This window comes from Besnoitia besnoiti, chromosome VI (genome assembly GCF_002563875.1).
Source record: "Besnoitia besnoiti strain Bb-Ger1 chromosome VI, whole genome shotgun sequence".
Classification (NCBI taxonomy): Eukaryota; Apicomplexa; class Conoidasida; order Eucoccidiorida; family Sarcocystidae; genus Besnoitia; species Besnoitia besnoiti.
Window position 1 is genome coordinate 3,634,556 of NC_042361.1, and position 18,155 is coordinate 3,652,710.

Genomic DNA, 18,155 nt, shown 5'->3' on the forward strand with positions numbered 1-18,155 from the left:
AGACAGACTTCCGTGTTGTACCGGACGCCTCCATGGGCAAAGATAGAAGCCCGACCGGCGCAGGTATTACGGATGCCTCGCTGTGAGTGGCTGTTGCTCTACGCGCCTTCGACAGACGAGTCTATCGTGAATAAAAGAAGGGCGTGTCGGGGAGAGAAGCTAATTAGCGTGTTCCAGCCCATGCGGTGGCGGAGGCGTTCCACTTCAACTGCCGCAGGTGATCGGCGGTATATAAAAAAGGCGGGAGAACTTTAATCAGCAGATTCCCACTCTCAGATGGACTGGCAGTGTCTGTCTGATGCTCCGAAGGACGTTCGATACCAGTTCAGATCTCGAGTACCTACGCAAGACAGTGTTTGCACGCGACGTTGCCACATTCGCTTTGACTGCCTCCGTTCCTGTCTTTTATAAGCATCGACACCTGACCGGTTGGAGCGACTCTCTAGTAGTTTTTATCACTGGCTCTATCGCATGTTCTAGAGTGTCCACGCATGCTGGTGCGTAGGCACGGCGAGGGATCTCGTTTTTATGGTGCAGAAGCATTTTCAGTATTCCAGGAGCTGTAACGCTTTTATTTATTCGATTTTAGTTATAGAGTGTTTTTTAGAAACCACATGGAAATTAACCCACATTGCATTCTATCTCTAAATCATATAACGGTCGCAAGGTACGCCGGGACAACACGTCAGCTAATACGTAGAGTTATCCTCGTCGGATTGTGTCAGCACCTCCACGTCCGCTCACTACTCTCTCCGGTGAACTAAACCCGAGAATTTGAAGCACAACCGTCTACTTGTTGAGAGCGGACGCATACTGGCGACATGCAGCTCGAAGTGCACGAGAGCCGCAGACCGACAGACGCTGTGTGGATGAGTGAGGAGTGAGAGACTGGTGGGAGACAGAGAGTGCGTCTTCGTGCGGGGTCGCAAGAATCGAATGTCAAGGACAAAAGGCGACCAACGTGAGTCGTACGCGGTGTGCCGTCATGGGTATCGGGCGACGAAAACAGTGCGCATGGAGCAATACTAATATAGAGGTATGCGTGCGGATACCTTTCCCGGTGGAAAGCTCGAAAACCAAAATGGAGAAAAAAGAGGATGTTGGAAGTGGTCAATCGCCCACACGCAGGGCTGGCTCCACAGACGGCAGTTGACATCCCCTAGCACTGCAGCTGTATTTCGACTTCGGATGTATTCGCCTTTCTGCGCAGCGTTCCACGCTCGGATTGGCTCGCCCCCCTTTTTCCTCGGACTCGCGCAGGTTCCAACTTGCGCGCCATTTGCTCTGCCTTGCCTCTGCCTCTCTGTCAAACGTCTCGTTCTTCGCCGCCACTAGCGCAATTCCGTGAAAAGCACAGAGACGCTAAACCACCTGCGGCCAGTGCTCCTAATAACCATGGCCGCGGAGTTCGAGTAAAGACTCGAACTCCCAAATGACCTTGTCAGATCTTAAAAGTGGAGCATTCGTTCGCGGGCAAGGCGAGCGCCATCCCGAGAAGCCTGAGGCGAGCCGTGGTCATGTCCTCTATCGTGAGAAGCGGGCGCGACGAGTGCGTGGAGAGAATGAGACTGGCAGTTCATCTTTTGGGTGCTTGCATGAAACTGACGACAGTGTCGAAGGCCCGCGCAGCCGAGTCCCAGTCCCTCACAGGCACTTCGAAGACGACGAAGGCAGGTGGAGGGAGGCGACGCTGACGCGTGACGCACACCGCGGCCTTGCGAAACACGGCCTTTAGAGTGCGACAGAGAACCTGGAGAAAAGTCACGAGAGTGAGAAGCAAATTGCCCTGCGCAGCGTCTCTGGTCTCGTCGTTTTCATTGCGCACTCCGGGCCCCCCGCCTAGATCTCTACGCTTGACTACGCCAGCCGCCGCCTGGTTTCGATCGGCTTCACGCAAGTTGTTGCCGCACACCCCGATCGACGACAGAGTACAAACGCCGCCTAGTGCTTCGTGTTTGCGATCGTTTCCACTTTCGTTAACCGAAGGCGAGAGACGCCAAAAGCGGCGGACAATCGGCCGACAGGTACCGGACAGCCAAGTGAACTGCAGCGCTGCTGAAAGGCGTGACAGCTTCTTCGCCTTCGAGTAGCGGAGCTCTTCATCAGGCATGTCCTCGATTCCTCCGTTATACTCCGCACCCCGGCCTTCTTCTAGACGATGCAACATAGGCAAGATGCGAGTCACGCCGCCAGCATCGTTCTCTGGCTCATCAACTCTAGCGTGCCGTTTCTCACGCCGCGCTAGTGCGGCAGCATCTTCGCCCTTTTCCAGATGCCTTCTGCTTTCATACCTTTTTTGTGACGCTCCCCGCGATGGGGTCTCCGCGCCGTCGCACGTCTGTCCTTCTCCAGCCGAATCAACAACATGTGCACCTCCCAATAAAGCGTTTTTTTCTCCCAACTGGCTGTAGGGAGCTTCCTCGAATCCTACCGCTAGGTTTCTCCCGCCTTCTTGTGCGTGGCCGTGGGCAGTCCGACATGGGATCTGATTCTCAGCATCCACTGACAAGCCAGCATTTCCATCTCGCCTCGTGGCGCTCGCCTGAGACGGGCCTCTTCTAAAGGCCTCTGGAAGGCTTTGCTTATCACACGCTTCGAATTGTTGTCGCCAGTTGTGTTCATCTCCCTGCCGCCTAGGCGTGGCGTCTCCGGCGGCGCCTGTCGCGTGTTCGCGTCTCGTCAGGAATTCGTTAAAAGCAGTCTCTTCACTAAAATCGGGCCTGTGCCTCTCTCTGTCATTCGTCGAGCGCCGGGTGGGCGTCACGTCCCGTCCAGACGCTTCCGCCCTCTCCTCACGTCTCCCGCCGCCTCTCTCGCCCTGCCCAGCACTTTGTTGGACGGCTGCCACCACTCCGCTGCGCGCCGCGGCCTCCTGCACATATATGCGATACGCCTTCTGCGGATTTCGGGCCGCGCGCTCCGAGAGCTTCAGCCCATTTTTCACTCTGACTTGCAACAGAAACAGCGGAGCTGTCCCGCTGATTGCACCGAGCGCGCCGAGATGCCCGAGCACCCGGAAGGACTGGCTGCTGAGTCGCTCCGACTGAAGCCCCGAGAGATCGGCAGGAGGAACCGGCGAGGCGACCGCATGTGTGCGCGGGCGCTGAGGCGGCGACGCGCCAGCCTGGCTTTCGGGACAAGACCCGCCACATCTCGCTTCGAAGCGAGCAGGCACGCAAGACACACTCCGGCGCCTGACGCCTCCGCGGTCGACGCAGGTTCGCCTCACCCTGGCCCCCGCGCTCGGCAGGCGCGAGTCATCCACAGTGTCTGCTTCAGGAGGGAGCGACGACAGGCTCCAGGGCCGCGTGGGGTGCCTCCGGGACCGACTCGGGACAGGTGTCTCTGCCGTCTCTGAGAGGAAGGGACTCTGGAGACAGGAGGCGCGGTGGGCGACAGCTGCGTCACGAGAACCCTCGGAGACGCGAGAGGAGGATCCTGAAGGAGCCGCGAGGCGGCACCTCAAAGCGGCGGTCGCTTTGAGGTGCCGCACAGGAAGAGTCAACCAGGAACACAGCCAGGAGCAGACACGGAAAATGCCCGCTCTCCGGGGGTCACCAGTTTCGTTTTCTCGAGCTAACCAAAAAAGCGTCCTCTCGTGGCTTGCGCGTGCGGCGGCGCCACAGCCTCCACCGCCTCCACCCGTGGCCATGCGCGACGCCGCGGCGAGCGCGTTCATGAACTGCTGAGGCGCTTTCACAGAGACGCTGGAGAGGTCCTTTCGTCTGCAAACCCATTTCAGGACTCCACCCCTCGCGAAGAAGAGCAGCTCCGGCGTGGCGGCAATGTAGTCCGTCCGCGACGTGTCTGGTTCGAGACGGTCAGTCGCTTTGCGAGATCCAAAGGATGCATATCCTCGCCTTCCGCGTAGGCCAGTCTCCCTCACCGGCGCGCTGGTGCCTCTTTTCCTCTGTCTCTGCATGCTCGCGTCGGCCCCCGAACTCTCGCCCTTCTCCCCGCGTTCGCTTGGCAGCAGCCAGTTGGCGAGGCGCCGGCCGAACGCCCGCGGCTCGGCTGCAGCCCGGCTTCTGTCGTCTTCAATGGCGAAGGCTGCGCCCACTTTCGGAAGTGGGCAAGCAAACACAACCGGCTGTAGGCTCTCGCGCGTCTTGGTGCCGTCTAGGCAGTTCGCCTGCAGGCGCCCCGCTTGCGATAGGTAGAAGTGGAAGGCCTGGACAGAGTGATTTTCCGCGAAAACACGCGGGGGCCGCGTCGAGGGTATGCGTGGGAGCCGCCTGAGCAAGACGCGTAGACCCGCGGCGAAGGAGTGAAGCAGCAGCAGAACCGCCCCTGACATCCCAAAGACGAAGGAGGAAATCCCGTAGAGAACGCCGAGAAAGAAGCACATCCACTGCCGACGCCTGGAGGGCGCTAGCTGGACACTGGTCGCGTCTCCTCCCCCGGAGGCGACGACCGCGGCGGAGCGCTCAGGGGATCCGGCGGTTGTCTGAGCCTTTCTGTAACCCTGCTGCGGGTAGTAAAGGAGCGCGAAGACAGACGACAAGAGAAGCTGGAGAAATACGAGGAGACCGCAAATCAAGCCGTCTGCAAAGCTGTCTGGACACTCGAGCCTGATGCGATTCACCCGGAGGAGCGGCGGCCACATGGCGAGCAGTGCGTCGCCGTCAACGAGGCGCAGAGCCTCGAGGAGCTTGAAAATTCCCGCAAAAATCGAACTAAAGCCGTCAGACAAATCCGCAAGCAGCCCCCGCAGTAAACGAGCGAGCACACCCCAGAGGCGAAACCGACGGGGGGTGTTGTCCGAAGGTGGTGTATCTGAGAGGCACCACACGGGAACATATATAGGGCAACCTCCGCGTTTCTGGAATGAGCCGCACGGTGTGTATAAAGGTGACGTAGAGACACGGACGAGCCTCGGGAAGACACACAGGAGCAAGAAGAGGCCCCTGAAGGTACGCCAGCGGAAAAACAACATACAAGGGCCCCCCACTGACGCTGAAGAATTGTGCTGTCTGCAGTGATGAGCGTAAGGAGACTCCTGAAAAAGTCCGCTATAAGGCAGGACACAGCAAGCATGCAGAAAGATGGGCTCGTGTTAATGGCATGTGGAAATGGTGGGGTGTGTGAGTCCAAAAGCGTGAGGAGAGCAAACTCGCATCTTGTGGGATTCATCGAATTGGCGCCACCCCACTGACAGACGCCTGGGGATGGGTGGGGTCTCACGGTGAATAAGGGCGCTGGCGAAGGCCCGGAAGCCTGCGGACAGGTTGGAAACGATGTTTAGAGGATTGCCGAGGACGTCAATCGACGTGACCAGCTTGTGGGCCTGGCGAATGCCCTGCTGTATGTACCACGCGCTGAGCTGATCGATGAACTGTTCCATTGTGTTGAAGACCGACGTCTGCACCACGAGGCGGAAGGCCACAGGAAAATTTGTGACGTCGGTCATGGTCCCAGCCACGAGCTGGAGTTGCCGAAGGAACACGACGTCGCGGTCGGCTTCGAGACGTCTTCTGTGGAACCGCGGAGCTCGCGCAGAGAACAAAATCTGTATGGGCCGCACGCAGAAAGTCTGAATGTAAAAGGGCTTTCTAGAAAAGTCCTGCGCAGAGAGAGAGTCTGGCGGGGGCGGACAGGCGCGAAACTGGAGAAAGCCTTCGGACTGCGGATCACCGCGGGCGGCCTCGCGGATGGCAGTAACGCTGCGCGTTTGCAGCGACCGAAAGTAGAGATTCCGCCACGTTAAAAACCTGTGAATATTAGACACGAACGCACGTGCAAACCGGTCACGCGTATGCTCCTCCCCATAACGCATGTCTGCAGGCGCGAGAGCGCCGCGTTCGCCTGCCAGGAGACCTGCCCCTCTCACCTGAGGAGGTAGCGCACGAGTTCAAAGGTCGTGTCGATCTCGAGGTCGAGAGAGAGAGGTGCGAGTGCACAGTCAAAGTACCGCAGCAGCGTGGCCTCCTCGGTCCACTTTCCGCCGAACTGCACCCGCAAAAAGAGAGTTCTGGCTTCTGCCTCGGCGGCCTCTAGAGGGCTAAAAGCGCCGAGGACGAAGGGATATGTCCCACTAGGGCCGCCAGACACAGGTGGAGAAATAATTGTGTCGCTGAGCGCCGAGCCGCGGCTGTCTTCGGCGCCCCCCCAGTGCCTCAGCCGCTCGTCTGGAGTCGCCAACCGGACGATCGTGGAACTGTAGGCGCCGGGTGTGTTGTTGTCGACCTGCAGGTCGCGGATCGCGAACCTGTAGTCCAAATGGAGACTCGCTTCGGATGCCGCAGCTGCCTCGGACGCGTCGTCTCCTGCATTCGGGAGAGGGCCCTCGGGGCTGAGGCACACAGGCGAAGCCGAAAGTGGAGAGGGGAGACGACGCGCGGTGACTGTGATTCCCGACAGGGCAATGTATGCGAGCTCTTGCGGGAGCGCGTCCACGAGTGAAATGCCGACGCCGTCCAGCCATAACGACACCGACAGTTCGAAATCGGACAATTTGCGGACGGAGGCGGGCGAGGCACCGGCGTGCGGCTCACCGTCTGGCTGGATGCGACTGCCCAGGGACCCGCTGCTTCGACGCCTAGCCTCGGCGGCGAACCCATCCCCTTCAGCCGCTCCAGCCCCTCCAGCTTCTCCTGCGTCTGCCTCATCCTCATCTTGCTCTTCATCCGAGGACTGCGTCGTGAAGCTCAGGTATCTGAGTGTCGCCTTCGGTCGCTGTCGCCAGTCAATGTCTTGCGTTAGGCCCCATGGTGCGGCTGTCCCCCTCCGTCCAGCTCGCATTCTCAAAAAAGGCGAAGAGAGTTCAAACTCGTCCGCCTGTTCGCCCCCGAAGGCGTCGGCGTCTGCGTACCAGCCACCGCCGTTCTGTCCGCGTAATTTCGTGGACAGGAGTCCCTTCTCCGCTCGCCTTGCCCGGAACGCAGCGGCAGCTCGCCGAGCATCGCAGGCGCTGTGGGCGGGTCGCCTTCGGGGCAAACCCGCAGAGGAGCGAGGGAGCGAGTTCATCCGCGTGGACTGCCCCGACCTCGGAGACATATCCTGTTGTCCCTTGGGGCTTCGGCGACGGATACAGAGGCGCGAAGCCGCAGGACTGCCACCACGCATTCCCCGTCTCCAGCGTGCCTGCATTTGCTGTCTGCGCATGCCAGCGAGGCCTGCAGATGCCCTCCTCGCTGCTGGAGTCGCATCGACCGCAGGCTTAGACGATGAGGACAGGAACGAGGGTGACGACGCGACACGCGGAGGCTCCGCTTCGCCGGCCTCGCGCTTCGGAGGGGTGTGACTCATCTCAGACCCCTCCTCTAGTTGAGAGACGAAACTCCCAAAGCTCTCGTCCGACCGCGAAGTCTCTGTTTGGCGTGCCCCACTGCCCAGGCGCACAAGGGACTGGGGCGCAGAGGGAGGCGTTGCGGTTTGGCGCGCGTTGGACGCAGCGTTCAAGAAGGCGGGCTTTTCTACAAGAAACCTTGTGGGGTCGTCAAGGGAGAAAAACGAAGAGGCGCCTCCGTCGCCAGAGTCTTCGTGCGAACCCGGGCCGTGCTGCTTCCTCTTGGCGCCTCGCCCCCGCGGCACCTCCGCCTCGCCTGGAGGGTCAGTCGCATTGACAGCAACTCTTCGCGGTGATTCCTCATCTGCGTCTGGGAGGTGACCTCCTCCTTGCGTTGCGGATCCGTGCGAGGCGCAGGCGCCTTCCACCGGTGTGTTAACGGCACTGTCAGGGCCCTGCAGGACCTTGACGCCTGCAACGACAGCCCCAGCGCGAGCCATAGCAGTCCGCGCTTGCGTGCCGGCCTCTCCGCGGGGAGCGCTTCGAGGCTCCTCCATCGTTTGCTCGCTTTCCGCGCCGCATCGCGCAGTCGCGCCCGCGATGGATCGCAGCCGGTGCCTCCGCAGGGAAAACCGACGGCGAACTGGAGCTGATGCTGTTGTTCGCCATCCCCCCCTGGACTCGCGTTTCGGGAAGGCTTCCGCCGTCGCGCCAGGTGCGTGCTCTGCGGCTCTGCGGACTCGCCTCGGGTCTCCGCCGGGGCGCAGGCGGTGTAGAGAATCAGACACGCGGCGGCCAAGTGTGTGGGTCGCCTTGCGGGGCCGGCTGGGCAGCCGCCTCCGGAGGCGGGAAACGTCAGTTCGCCGCTTGAAGCTTCGAGCCAGCTGCCAGGATCTTCCGCTCCTCCCGCGCTCTCGCTTCCGGCGGGCGTCGCCTTTGAGCTCCGCCGGGTCGGCCCTGCCGCCCTCTGCAAGGCGACCTGACCGGCTGTTCTCCAGGAGGGCGGGGCTTGGAGACAGCATCGCCGTGAGGCTCCTCTGTCTGGAGGCCAAGTCTGTGAGGACGACGACTCGGCGACCGCGAGCCACCTCGGTGGCAATGAAGAGACGGTCCTGGCCTCCACTCAGAGGCAAGGCAGGGTGCGTTTTCACACGCGCGATGTCACATGTGCAGTGGGCGCGCTGGCCGTGGGCGTCGATGACGGTGAATCGGAGGAGCTTCCGCCCGCGCCGAGTAGGATCTTGCCAGGCGTACTCGATCTCCTCGCCGGGATAAAGCAGCTCCTTCATCTCGCGGCCGCCGCTGCCGCCGAGCTTCCGCAGCGCCGCCCCACCGAGCACTTGGCTGAAGTAGACGAGTCGGCGCGAGCGGTTCACCAGCAAGTACTCGCTCTTCGCCGGTTTCGCGAAACATGCAAACATCGAGGCGCCCTCCACGGCTCTGACATCTACCTGAACTATAGTGTGGGTCTTGCCTACATCCGGGACCCGCGCGGCGGCAGGCGCCTGTCTTCGCGACCGGAGAAGGGGCGCCGCGCCAGGCGGGAAGGCCGAGTGACTTGAGTAACTTGAAGGTGCGTTCGCCACGCATGGTGCGAGAACGCGCATCTGCCGGGAGGCCACAGTGTCCAGGCGAATGTCGCAGGACCAGATATGCTTGCGCAAGGCAGAAAATGGGGGCGAACGCTTTGAGGACGAGAGTCCTTTCGAGACAGTCACTTCCACCAATACCGGTGGAGGATGCTGAAGGGGAAGCGGCGCCGAAAAGGCTGCTGAAGTCAACTCCGGACGAGGAAGCGCTCCTGAGGTTTCGGGGCTGAAAGAACGGCACGAGAGCACAAGAAGGAAAATGTTCAAATCCGGTGACTGGCCAGGAGCAGCCATGGCCTCAGCGCTTTGGGCCACAGCGTCAACTGAGATGAAAATCGAGAGTACAACACGATTGACCAAAGACACGTTTGACCCAATCAGAAAACATCTGATTGTCGGTCCGGGGCGTGTGAAAGCGCTCGAAAAGATTGTTTTCCGATTGAGGTTGGAGGTGCACGGAGGCGCCAGATGCAAGTCGTGGCTGCCGTTGAGCGGCAGTCACTGGCAGGTCCCTTTGCTGCCAAGCCTATTCTATTGTTCCATCGCCAACCTGTTCTGGTTTTCGCTCGCGCCCTACAGCTGTTTATCTTCATCGCCCTCACCCTGCCATTCCGCCTCGCCGTGTTCCCAACATCGCAACACGCCCAGGTCTATGAATCGATACATACACATATACCCGCTTGTCCTAACGCAGCGAACATGTGACTGGAGCAGGGACGGTCCTTCCCGAGTCCGTCCTGAGTGACTCACCCCTGTTGGGTTGCGCTGGTCGCCCCTGGAGGAGCCTGGCATCCTAACTGAGAGACGTCCGCAGCTCCTAAGGTCTGCGTGCCGCCGAAGTCGCCCAGCGCCTGGCCGGCGGCTTCACCAAACAGCGCAGGGTCGAAGAGCGAAAATCGGAAGGAGGGCACTCCATTGCCTGCGACCCGCTGGGGGTGGAACGTTTTGAGCTCCCCAGGGGCGAGGCGCAGATACCCGGCCTCGGTATCCTCGTTGCTCTCCCGAACCCACAGGGCGGCTTCGTAGGCATTGACAAGCGTGAAGCGGCTATGCACGCTGACGATCTTTGTGCGGAGAAACGGCGGCGGAGCCAGCGACACGGTCACGCCGAGCCAATGCGCCTTCAGGGTCTCGCTCACAGCCCCGCCTTCCACGCAAACGGCTTCGTGCGCGGGCGTCAGAAGGCCTCCTCGATCCTCCGCGCCTCTCGCGCCGGCCTGCAGCTGGCTGGAGGGCACTCTGGGGATCAGCACTTGGCCTACGTGTCCCACGGTGTCGACGCGAAAGCTTGAGGCGCGTTCGCGAAGGTCCGAAAGCGGATTCGCCGCCCGATCGCTAGCGCCCATGCCATGTCTTCGGCGCCCAGTGCGTGAGGCGTCTTCGCCTGGCAGCTGCTGCGTGTTTCCGAGCCGCCGCGACGTGCACTCCCGCGATTCGGGGCTCCCTCGCGGGTCTGCGTCGGGGGGCGCCGCGAGAGACGCCCGCGGCGAGGGAGACGAGGCGACCGCAGGCGCTTTCGCTCTCGGCGCGGACGGCAGCAGCGTTTGCGACGTGACTAAGAGATCTGCCAGGTGGTTGACGGGCGCGAGCCCGAAGACCAGCTCCTTCTTCTGGCGAGACGCGAGCGACGAGTTCGCTGCAGAAGGGTCCCCGACTGGCGGCGCCAGCAGCCGCCAGTCGAAGGGATCCAGCCGCTGCGGGGGGTGGCGAGGCCACGATACAAAGAGCGGCGCGGGGTGGCGGTTGACGACTAGGTAGGGAGCGTAGAATCGCACGGTGCGGACAGCCGTTTGCCAGGTGAAGGTAAGCGAACCGAGGGAGGCCGCCTCCTCGAGGCTCGCCAGCGCTTCCGCATGTCGCACAGCCCTTGGATTCTTCGTGGCGAGGCACTCCGAGAACGTAGCCGCCAGCGACAACGCTGAAACGTTTCTTGGTGAGGGAGGGCGCCCTCGATCCTCTGCCATGGTCGCGTCCTCAGCGCGGCGGCCCCGTTGCCGACGCCCTGACTGCTTCTGTCCTGAAGTTCCTGCAGCAGCCTCCTCCTGGTCGCCTCGCCCAAGACGCGGCTCTGTGTCAAACTGGCCTCCGCTCCTTCTTGCTTCCCTTGTCGAGCCATCGGCGCTCTCTCTGAGAGACGGGCCCGCTGGCGAAAACTTTCCCAGGCCTCCCTGTGCCTCGCCTGCACCCCCGCGCGGCCCGACGGCCGTGGAGACGCCACCGACGCCGCCGGCCGAGCCTGCAACGGTCTCGGCGCAAATAACGACCTCGGTGGGCTCCAGCTCTGCAGCGAAACGGAAGAGAGGATCGTCGGGGGCTAGCGTCGAGCCGTTGGGAAGCGCAATCTTGCATCGAGAGAGGAGAACGGTCGAGTCCAGAAGAGGGAGGACAAGAGATCGCGCGGCTGCGGAAGGTGTGGCGGCACCAACGCCGTGAGCACTCAGGCACAGGGGCTTAGACCGGTAAAAGTAGGTGAATCGGGAGGCGCTGCTAGAGAGCGCGATTTCGAGCACAAATCCGTGGGAAGACTCTTCGACTTGGACGTCGTCTCCTGCTTTAAGTTCGAAGAGGCTGCAAACGGGCGAAGCCAGTCGCGAGCCAGACGGCGCTCGAGGAGACGCGGCCGCCCACGAATCCCGAATAACGACGCTTTCCAGGCGGGGATAGGAGTCTCGTAGCTTTGGCTCGGCGCGGCCCAACCCGCTCCCGGGTGCGAGCTCGCCTCCCGCTTGCACTGGATAGGCAGGCGGCGGGCTTGGCGGCGATGGAGCAGCCTTCGTCCCAGTTGCACACCAGTATGCCTCGCCACGGGTCCGGATCTGTTCGTTGTACTTTGTAGCGAGTTCAACGAGAGACAGCGGGCCGCCCACGGGCCTCGATGCCTCACGGGCATCCACGCATTCGATCCCCGCAGACGCAGGAGCTGCGAAGCGGGAGACAAGCAGGGGACGCCCGCTGGCGTGCTGCGGACTTCCAGTGCCCGTACGAGGAGACCGCAGTTGCGAGACGGGCAACAACGGGAGATTTGGCAGGGAGGCTGGAGGTAGCAGCGAGACTTGAAGGGTCTCAACAAGCCGATTTCCTACCTGGGGCAGGCGCACACATGGACAGAACCGCTCAGGAAAACTGTGATCCGTGAAAGGTCAAAATCGGCCGTTTCAGCGTTCTTTATATTGACAGCTTACGTTTGTACATGGGGGGCGACGATGCGCGAACATGAACCGTGTTGCCAGCTAATCATCTCGCAAAAAAATGCGTATGCTCATAGAGTAGCGAGACGCAAAAGGCACCAACATGCCTCCCGAGGCTGCAGCAGATATGAACTTGTAGCAAATCCACATATATTTCTACCGCGCGCAAGTGTTCCCCCCCCCCCCCCCCCCCCCCCCCCCCATTCCCGTAGAGATTGCGAGCTCTGTGCTTGCCGTGTTTGCCTTCTGCGTGTAAACCCCGTGTTTAATGTGTGGCCGCTAGCTCACCTGAAGCGGGGCCTCGAGGGCAATCTCGAAATACAGTGGCTCGGTTTCGGAGACGAAGTGTCTGAGCTTTTTGCCATAGACAGTGACGGCGAGTGCCAGGCGTCGCGCGCGCTTCAGAATCGCCTCTTCAAGCACCGGGAGCGCCTGAATCGGAGGCAGCGGGAGCCCAAAGGGGCTTCCCCTCTTCAGACTGTCTCGCATGTCAGCCCGCCTCGCCGACTTCCCCCGGAGCTTCGTCTGGTGGCTCCGCGTACCGCTCGGAGGTTCCGGGCGTCCCCCAGCTTCTAGACCGTCGTGACTGTAGCCTGTTCCCCCACATGCGTGCCTCTCGGGGAGCTCGGAAATGTCTGCGGCTCCCGGTGGAAGCGAGGCCAGTGACAGCCGCCATTCCGAGTCGACGGAGAACCGCGTTTGGCGTCTCTCCTCGTGGCCGCCCTGGTTCCGGGTTCCACTTGCGTCGATGCTTTTCCGGCAAGCGCCACGCTTGTCTCTGGCGTCGCCACTCGCTCTCCCCGCGCCTTCGTCCTCACGCGTGCCTCCAGCGGATGTGTCGCCACCCTGCTTCTCCAGCGGCGGCGGGGGCGCGTCGCCTCTCGGCGGCTCGCGGAAGAATGCGAAGGTCCTTTTGCGTCGCCCTCGCCCGCCTGCAGCTCGCAGCTTGTTGGCGTCGCCTGCGCCCAGAGCGCGGTCGGGCGCGCCAGCGAGGCCCCAGGAATAGAGGCGAGCAAGCCGCTCGAAGACGGCCGGAGCCTCAGAGGGATGCAAAAACTCAATGGCATGCGGCTTCATGGCAAAGGCCCCCACTGAACAGTTGAGGGACTCTGTGAGCAGACGAAAGTTTCCAGCGGGCAGCAACTCCTGGCCGCCAAGCGACCGCGCCAGACAGTACAGGTAGGAGTAGGCCTGAACGCAAAGTAGAGAGAATCACGCGGCAGACTGCGTCGGCTGCGGTCCAGCGCCCGCGTGTTTTAAGAGCTCAGGCTCCATCACGAGTGCTGCGTGCTTATTTTCGGGCAACGCGGTAGGGTGGCGGCGAGGCTGGCGTCCACTGGCCTGCGGTGAGCGCTCCTTGCGGTGGCGGAACCGCCACCAGGCCTACCTCGAGTAGGCGGGGAGTCACTTCGCTCTCCGATCGCTTCGGCGGAGTGTGCTTTCCCAAAAGCCAGTCAAGGGCCACGCGATGGATACTCCAGTCTTCATTCTCAGGGCTGCAGACATCGTGGCCTTCGGTGTCTTCATCGTAGCCGCTGTTGGCGCCCGTTCGCTGCCGCGTGATGGGTGCGCTGCGGCCACCGGCTTGTTCAGCCCCAGCTCCCGCCGCGGACGCTGGTTGAGCGTCCGGCTCTCTAACTCGTTGCCTCTCCACGCTCTCAGTCAAGGGATCTAGACGGGGAGGCGAGCAAGTCGGAGTTTCTGCAGATTCCGGGAACTCGCCTTCGAGTGCAATGGACACCGACTTCTTGTCGGTGGAATCTCGTCTCCTTCTTGGCCTTCCCAGCTCGTACGACCCTGCTGCGTCGCCGTCCTGCGACTTATTTCCATGGTGTTCGCTCCCTGCTCTCATGGCGTGGCCTTCCGTCTCACATAGCCTGTCGCGGAGGGAGTCTGGGCACCCGCCACCAGGCAGCGGCATTCGCGCCTCCGCTGTGGCCCCCTCGCCCGTGTCCTCGGTTCGCCTTCGTGCTCGCTCTAGACGGGAAGGCGGCGCAGGCAGACCATCGCGTGAGTCGGCGCCCCGAGCTTCTAACTCAGTCGCCGACAAGCGCCCATGGCGACGGTTTGCTTCGTCCTGCCTGACCTCGGTCGCCCGCACGACTCGGCGCAGCTCAGCCAGCAGCGTTCCAGACGGAATGATCAAAAACGGCTCGGTCTGGCAGCTCGTCTTCCACGACTCCCAGTCCTCGTCGGCCTCTATCAAACAAGCGCAGGTGTCACTTCTCTCTCTCCGTGTGCCGTCTGCACGGCACGGCGGCTCGTCTCCTTCATAGCCCCTGTCGTGTCCGGACTCGATGTGAAGCGACGATTGGTTCCTCCCGCAAATCTCCATCTGCGCCTTTCCAAAAGACCCGTTTGCACCCCCACGATCCCCAGCGCTCTCGGCATCCTCAGCCTCCGTCCCGTTGAGTTCGCGACAGACGATAGGTAGGCGCGGCGGCCAAGCTGTGCCCACCGGATAGGCTGGACGGGCGTTTGGGGACTGCACCTCCCCCCACGGAGCTGAGGGCAATGCAGACTGTTGGGCGGCGGCGCCGCGGTTTCGGCGCGCACGGCTGAAGAGCCGTTCGACTTCTTGACGTCCTGCCTTCGCGCGTCTCTCCGCGAAGGCCCTCCGCTGGCTGCGCACCGCATGCGCGACGAACGCACGGGGCAGCAGCCAGGCGAGGGGAAGGTGGACGAGCCCTCCGCCTGGAAGAATTTCCAACGGCGCGCAGGAGCCCAGAGGCAACGAAGAATGCACAAAGGAGCTTTGCGCCTGGGACGCGCGGCCAGACACTCTCGGCGACGACTGTGACGACACCGACGACGCCAGCGGCGCTGGCAGAGCTGAGGAGACACCTGCGGGCCTGTCTGCAGAGGCGAGAGGGACGGCGTTGGCGCAGGGGACTTCGCCGCGCCTGTTCCGCGCGCGCCTTTCCGCTTGCCCACGTGAGGGACGGCGCGCGGCGAGCGGCCGCTGCGCCGGTGAAACTGATGGAAACGAATTGCTGCCTCCGCTCGGCGCGTCGAGCTCTCCGGAGGCGTCCCCGACTGTGGCGTGCCCTCCACTGTCAGCACGCGAGTAGACGGAAGTGAAGGAGGAATCGCTAGACTTCCCAGTCAGTGTGGACGGCGACGACTTCACAGAGGCCAAAGAGTGGCTGACGGGGCTCCGAGCGCCCGAAGTCGAGCGCGAAAGAGGCTTTCCACGAGCCCGGACCAGAGGCGCGGGGGCAGGTGGGGGCAGAAGTTCGGCAAGGTGAGGATGAGGGAAGAGCTGCAGCGAGACACAACCAGGCACATGCAGGAATGTTGAGCTGCAACTATGTAGAGGCCCAAACGTATCTCGGTGGAGGTGGATTGAGGCGCTGCATGTTCACTGCGCAGGCGTCGCGAAGCCCGGTTGCATGCCCACGAGACGAACGCAGACCTGAAGCGAGGACAGATGCCTGGTTTCGTGTTGGCGGACAGCCACAGTCAGATCCGCTGCTGCTCATCCCTACATTCGGACCCCGTTCGATCCCGCTGCATACTCGTTTATTCTCATTGATGGAGCGCCTTCTCACGGCTTACCAGGAGCGGTACGGAGCTCCGATTGCGCACGGAGACAACTGAGGACAGGTAGACATTGAAAGTCTTCTGCTCCGCTAGAAACACAGTTCGCACCAGAAGCCTGACGTGCGTTTTTACTAGCTGTCCTCCGCACTCGCCTTCCTTGCCGCGCCCCTCCTTGCTCTCGGTTTTGCTCTTTCCCCTATTCCTTCCGCCTCCGACACGGCGGGAGTCGCCTCGGCTGCGTCGCCGGGTTTTGCTGTTCTCTATTCTTCTCCCTCGCGGGATCCGGCAGCTTGTTGTCTCCGCCTCCGCCCTTTTGTCGCGCTTTGGGCTCACTCCTCTTTCTCTGCCTTTGGACTCAACCCGCTGCGCAGCCGGCGGGACGAGGAGCGAGAGCGGAAGGAAGCGGAGCTGCGTCTCGGAGGCAGACACCGAGAGGTCTTCCAAGTGAAATTCCGAGCCCAATAAACACAGGCGAACTCCCACAGGCAGTGGCTGAGCCTGGACGAAGACACATGAGAGCACAGAAGACTTGAGACGCGTGTTGAGCCTCTATAAGAAGCGGCAGGCACCAGCGGCGACGCGCAATGCCACAGAAAGCATCTAAGCCCCAGCGGCGACACTGTAAAGGCTTCGAGAGCGGCGAGCGCACAGCGGCGTAGTATAACAGAGGTTGCTTTGCATCGATGGATTAATGAAGCGAAAATGTTAGCGCGCGAAATAGATGCGTCTGCATCGATACACGTGCGTTACGGTGTCATGTGAACGCACATTTTTAGCATAGATCATGCTTGTTAGCGTCAGTGTCCGGCCAGCCAGAAGCACAGAGAAATTGTACCTCTTCGTCTTGGGGAAGGCAGATACTGCCGCCGGATTCGACTACGTTCCACTGATGAAACAATTCCGAGTCGCCGCCAGCTGCTCGGCAGAAAGGCGAACCCCAGTCAGGTCCCTCGGTGTCCGCATCTTCATATTCCCTTCCTTCCGCTTCAACCTCTTGCTCTTCATCGGATTCGTTCCTTCCTCGCCAGCGCGGGGGAGCGAACAGAGGCACATGCTGAGCGCCCCCCGTCTCTGCGGACCGCATCTGCCGCTTTTGCCTCAGCCTCCACCGCTTCCGCAAAAGCCGGCCGGCTTCAGTGCGTTCTGGCGAGGCCGAACCGATTCTGGGCGCCTGCGCAAGGGACGCTGAAGAGGAGGAAAAAGAGCAGCTGGCGTGATTGTCGTACCCCCCGCAGGCCCCTCGAGGCGACCGCAGCTGCCCCCCGCCCTTCGCAGCCCGACGTGCAGTCCGCCGCTCTTCACGGCCCTCGCTGGGTGTATTCGAGGACGAACCGGATTCGCCTGAAGATGCGGCCTCCGCGACTCGGTACTCTGGCGTGCCGAGGCTCGACGCCATGGAGGAGGTCGACGGCAGCGCATCAGAGCTGCTGAACAGAGGTGAAGCGCATAACGCCCGTCTTCGCCGGCTAGGCAAAGCGTTGAGGGTAGAGGAGGACGAAGACGAAGACGTAGCAAGACCCCCGCGGTGCGGAGGCGGGGTATCGTGGAGACTCCTCGCGAAGCGTGGAACTAGCACGCGAACTGCCAGCGGCTGGCCTGTCAGGTTCCACCTGGGCGCAGATACAACACACCGCACGGACTCATAAGCTGTCGGGTCAGATACGCTTCAGTGACGTCAATGGGCATGCAAGTGATCCCGACTGTGCGCCCTGTTCCGCCTGTCCGATGCCCCTCTCCCCACTGAGCCCTCGCGCGAGTTTGCACTTCTCTCCGGCACTAGCAACGGCCGCGCGAGGCCAAACTACTTTGTGTTTCTTCTGCTCTTTGACGCACAGCCTTGGGCGGCAATCTGCGCCTGCGCCGTCATCGTCCGCATTTCCTTCGTCGAGATTTCCTGGCTTCCCTGGCTCCTTCAAACCCGGTCTGACCCTTTCTCCCTCTGCCGCTGCGGTTTTGGATCTGTTTTCGTCTATGTTTGCATGCGCAACGGTTTGGCCTTCCGCATCCTCCTGGAGGCCGGCCCTCGTGGACTCCGGGCTGCCTCCTCCCTCTGACCGCCGCAGTTTGCTCGAGTCCTTGTCAGCATGTAGCGGGCCCCATGACTCTTGGTAAGCCTGGTCCCCTGTCTGCCTGGCTTGTGCGGCTTCGTCTTTGTAGTTGTCCCCCTCGGGCTCATCGTCTTTCTCCCGGTACGCTGGCGAGCTGCCGAAGGCAGACGCGATGGCCTCACAGAAGCTGGAGACTGCGGCCGCCGCGAAAGCAGGCGGTGGTAACGGCCCCGCGGCGTGCGGAGAAGCCGTGCATGAAGCAGAGGAGACAAGAGAAGCTGAGGCAACGCCGCCAACGAGAGAACGATGCCCAGACGACGAGGCGAACTCGGTGGAGGGGGTACCGGCGGACGCAGGAAAACACACGCCAGACGGCGGAGAAGAAAGCGCCTGCGACGCGCGTCGGGCTACATAGGAATCGCACAGAGCATGCAATATAGCGCACCAAAATCACTGCTCTGTCCTCACGGTAACCTGCGGCAGCCGGCGACTGCCACGTCGCACTGTCTTCCCTCTCGGCTGTCAAGGAGGGACAAGCTCTGGACATTTCAGGGAAGCA

At 61.9% G+C, this 18,155-nt stretch overlaps 1 protein-coding gene across 1 annotated transcript in view; it reads right to left on the bottom strand.

Moving 5' to 3' along the window:
• Nucleotides 1–1,576: 1,576 nt before the first annotated feature.
• Nucleotides 1,577–18,155, bottom strand: part of BESB_069220 (uncharacterized protein) — a gene marked incomplete at both ends in the record, with an annotated part of 38,920 nt that continues 22,341 nt past the window's right edge. Inside the window, 10 exons of the mRNA XM_029365315.1 lie at nt 1,577–4,776; nt 5,185–5,711; nt 5,831–6,249; nt 6,304–9,043; nt 9,568–11,900; nt 12,294–13,196; nt 13,393–15,267; nt 15,564–16,046; nt 16,384–17,158; nt 17,382–17,874. Of these exons, the coding sequence (XP_029218898.1) occupies nt 1,577–4,776; nt 5,185–5,711; nt 5,831–6,249; nt 6,304–9,043; nt 9,568–11,900; nt 12,294–13,196; nt 13,393–15,267; nt 15,564–16,046; nt 16,384–17,158; nt 17,382–17,874 (13,748 nt within the window). The remainder of the gene's footprint in view (nt 4,777–5,184; nt 5,712–5,830; nt 6,250–6,303; nt 9,044–9,567; nt 11,901–12,293; nt 13,197–13,392; nt 15,268–15,563; nt 16,047–16,383; nt 17,159–17,381; nt 17,875–18,155) is intronic.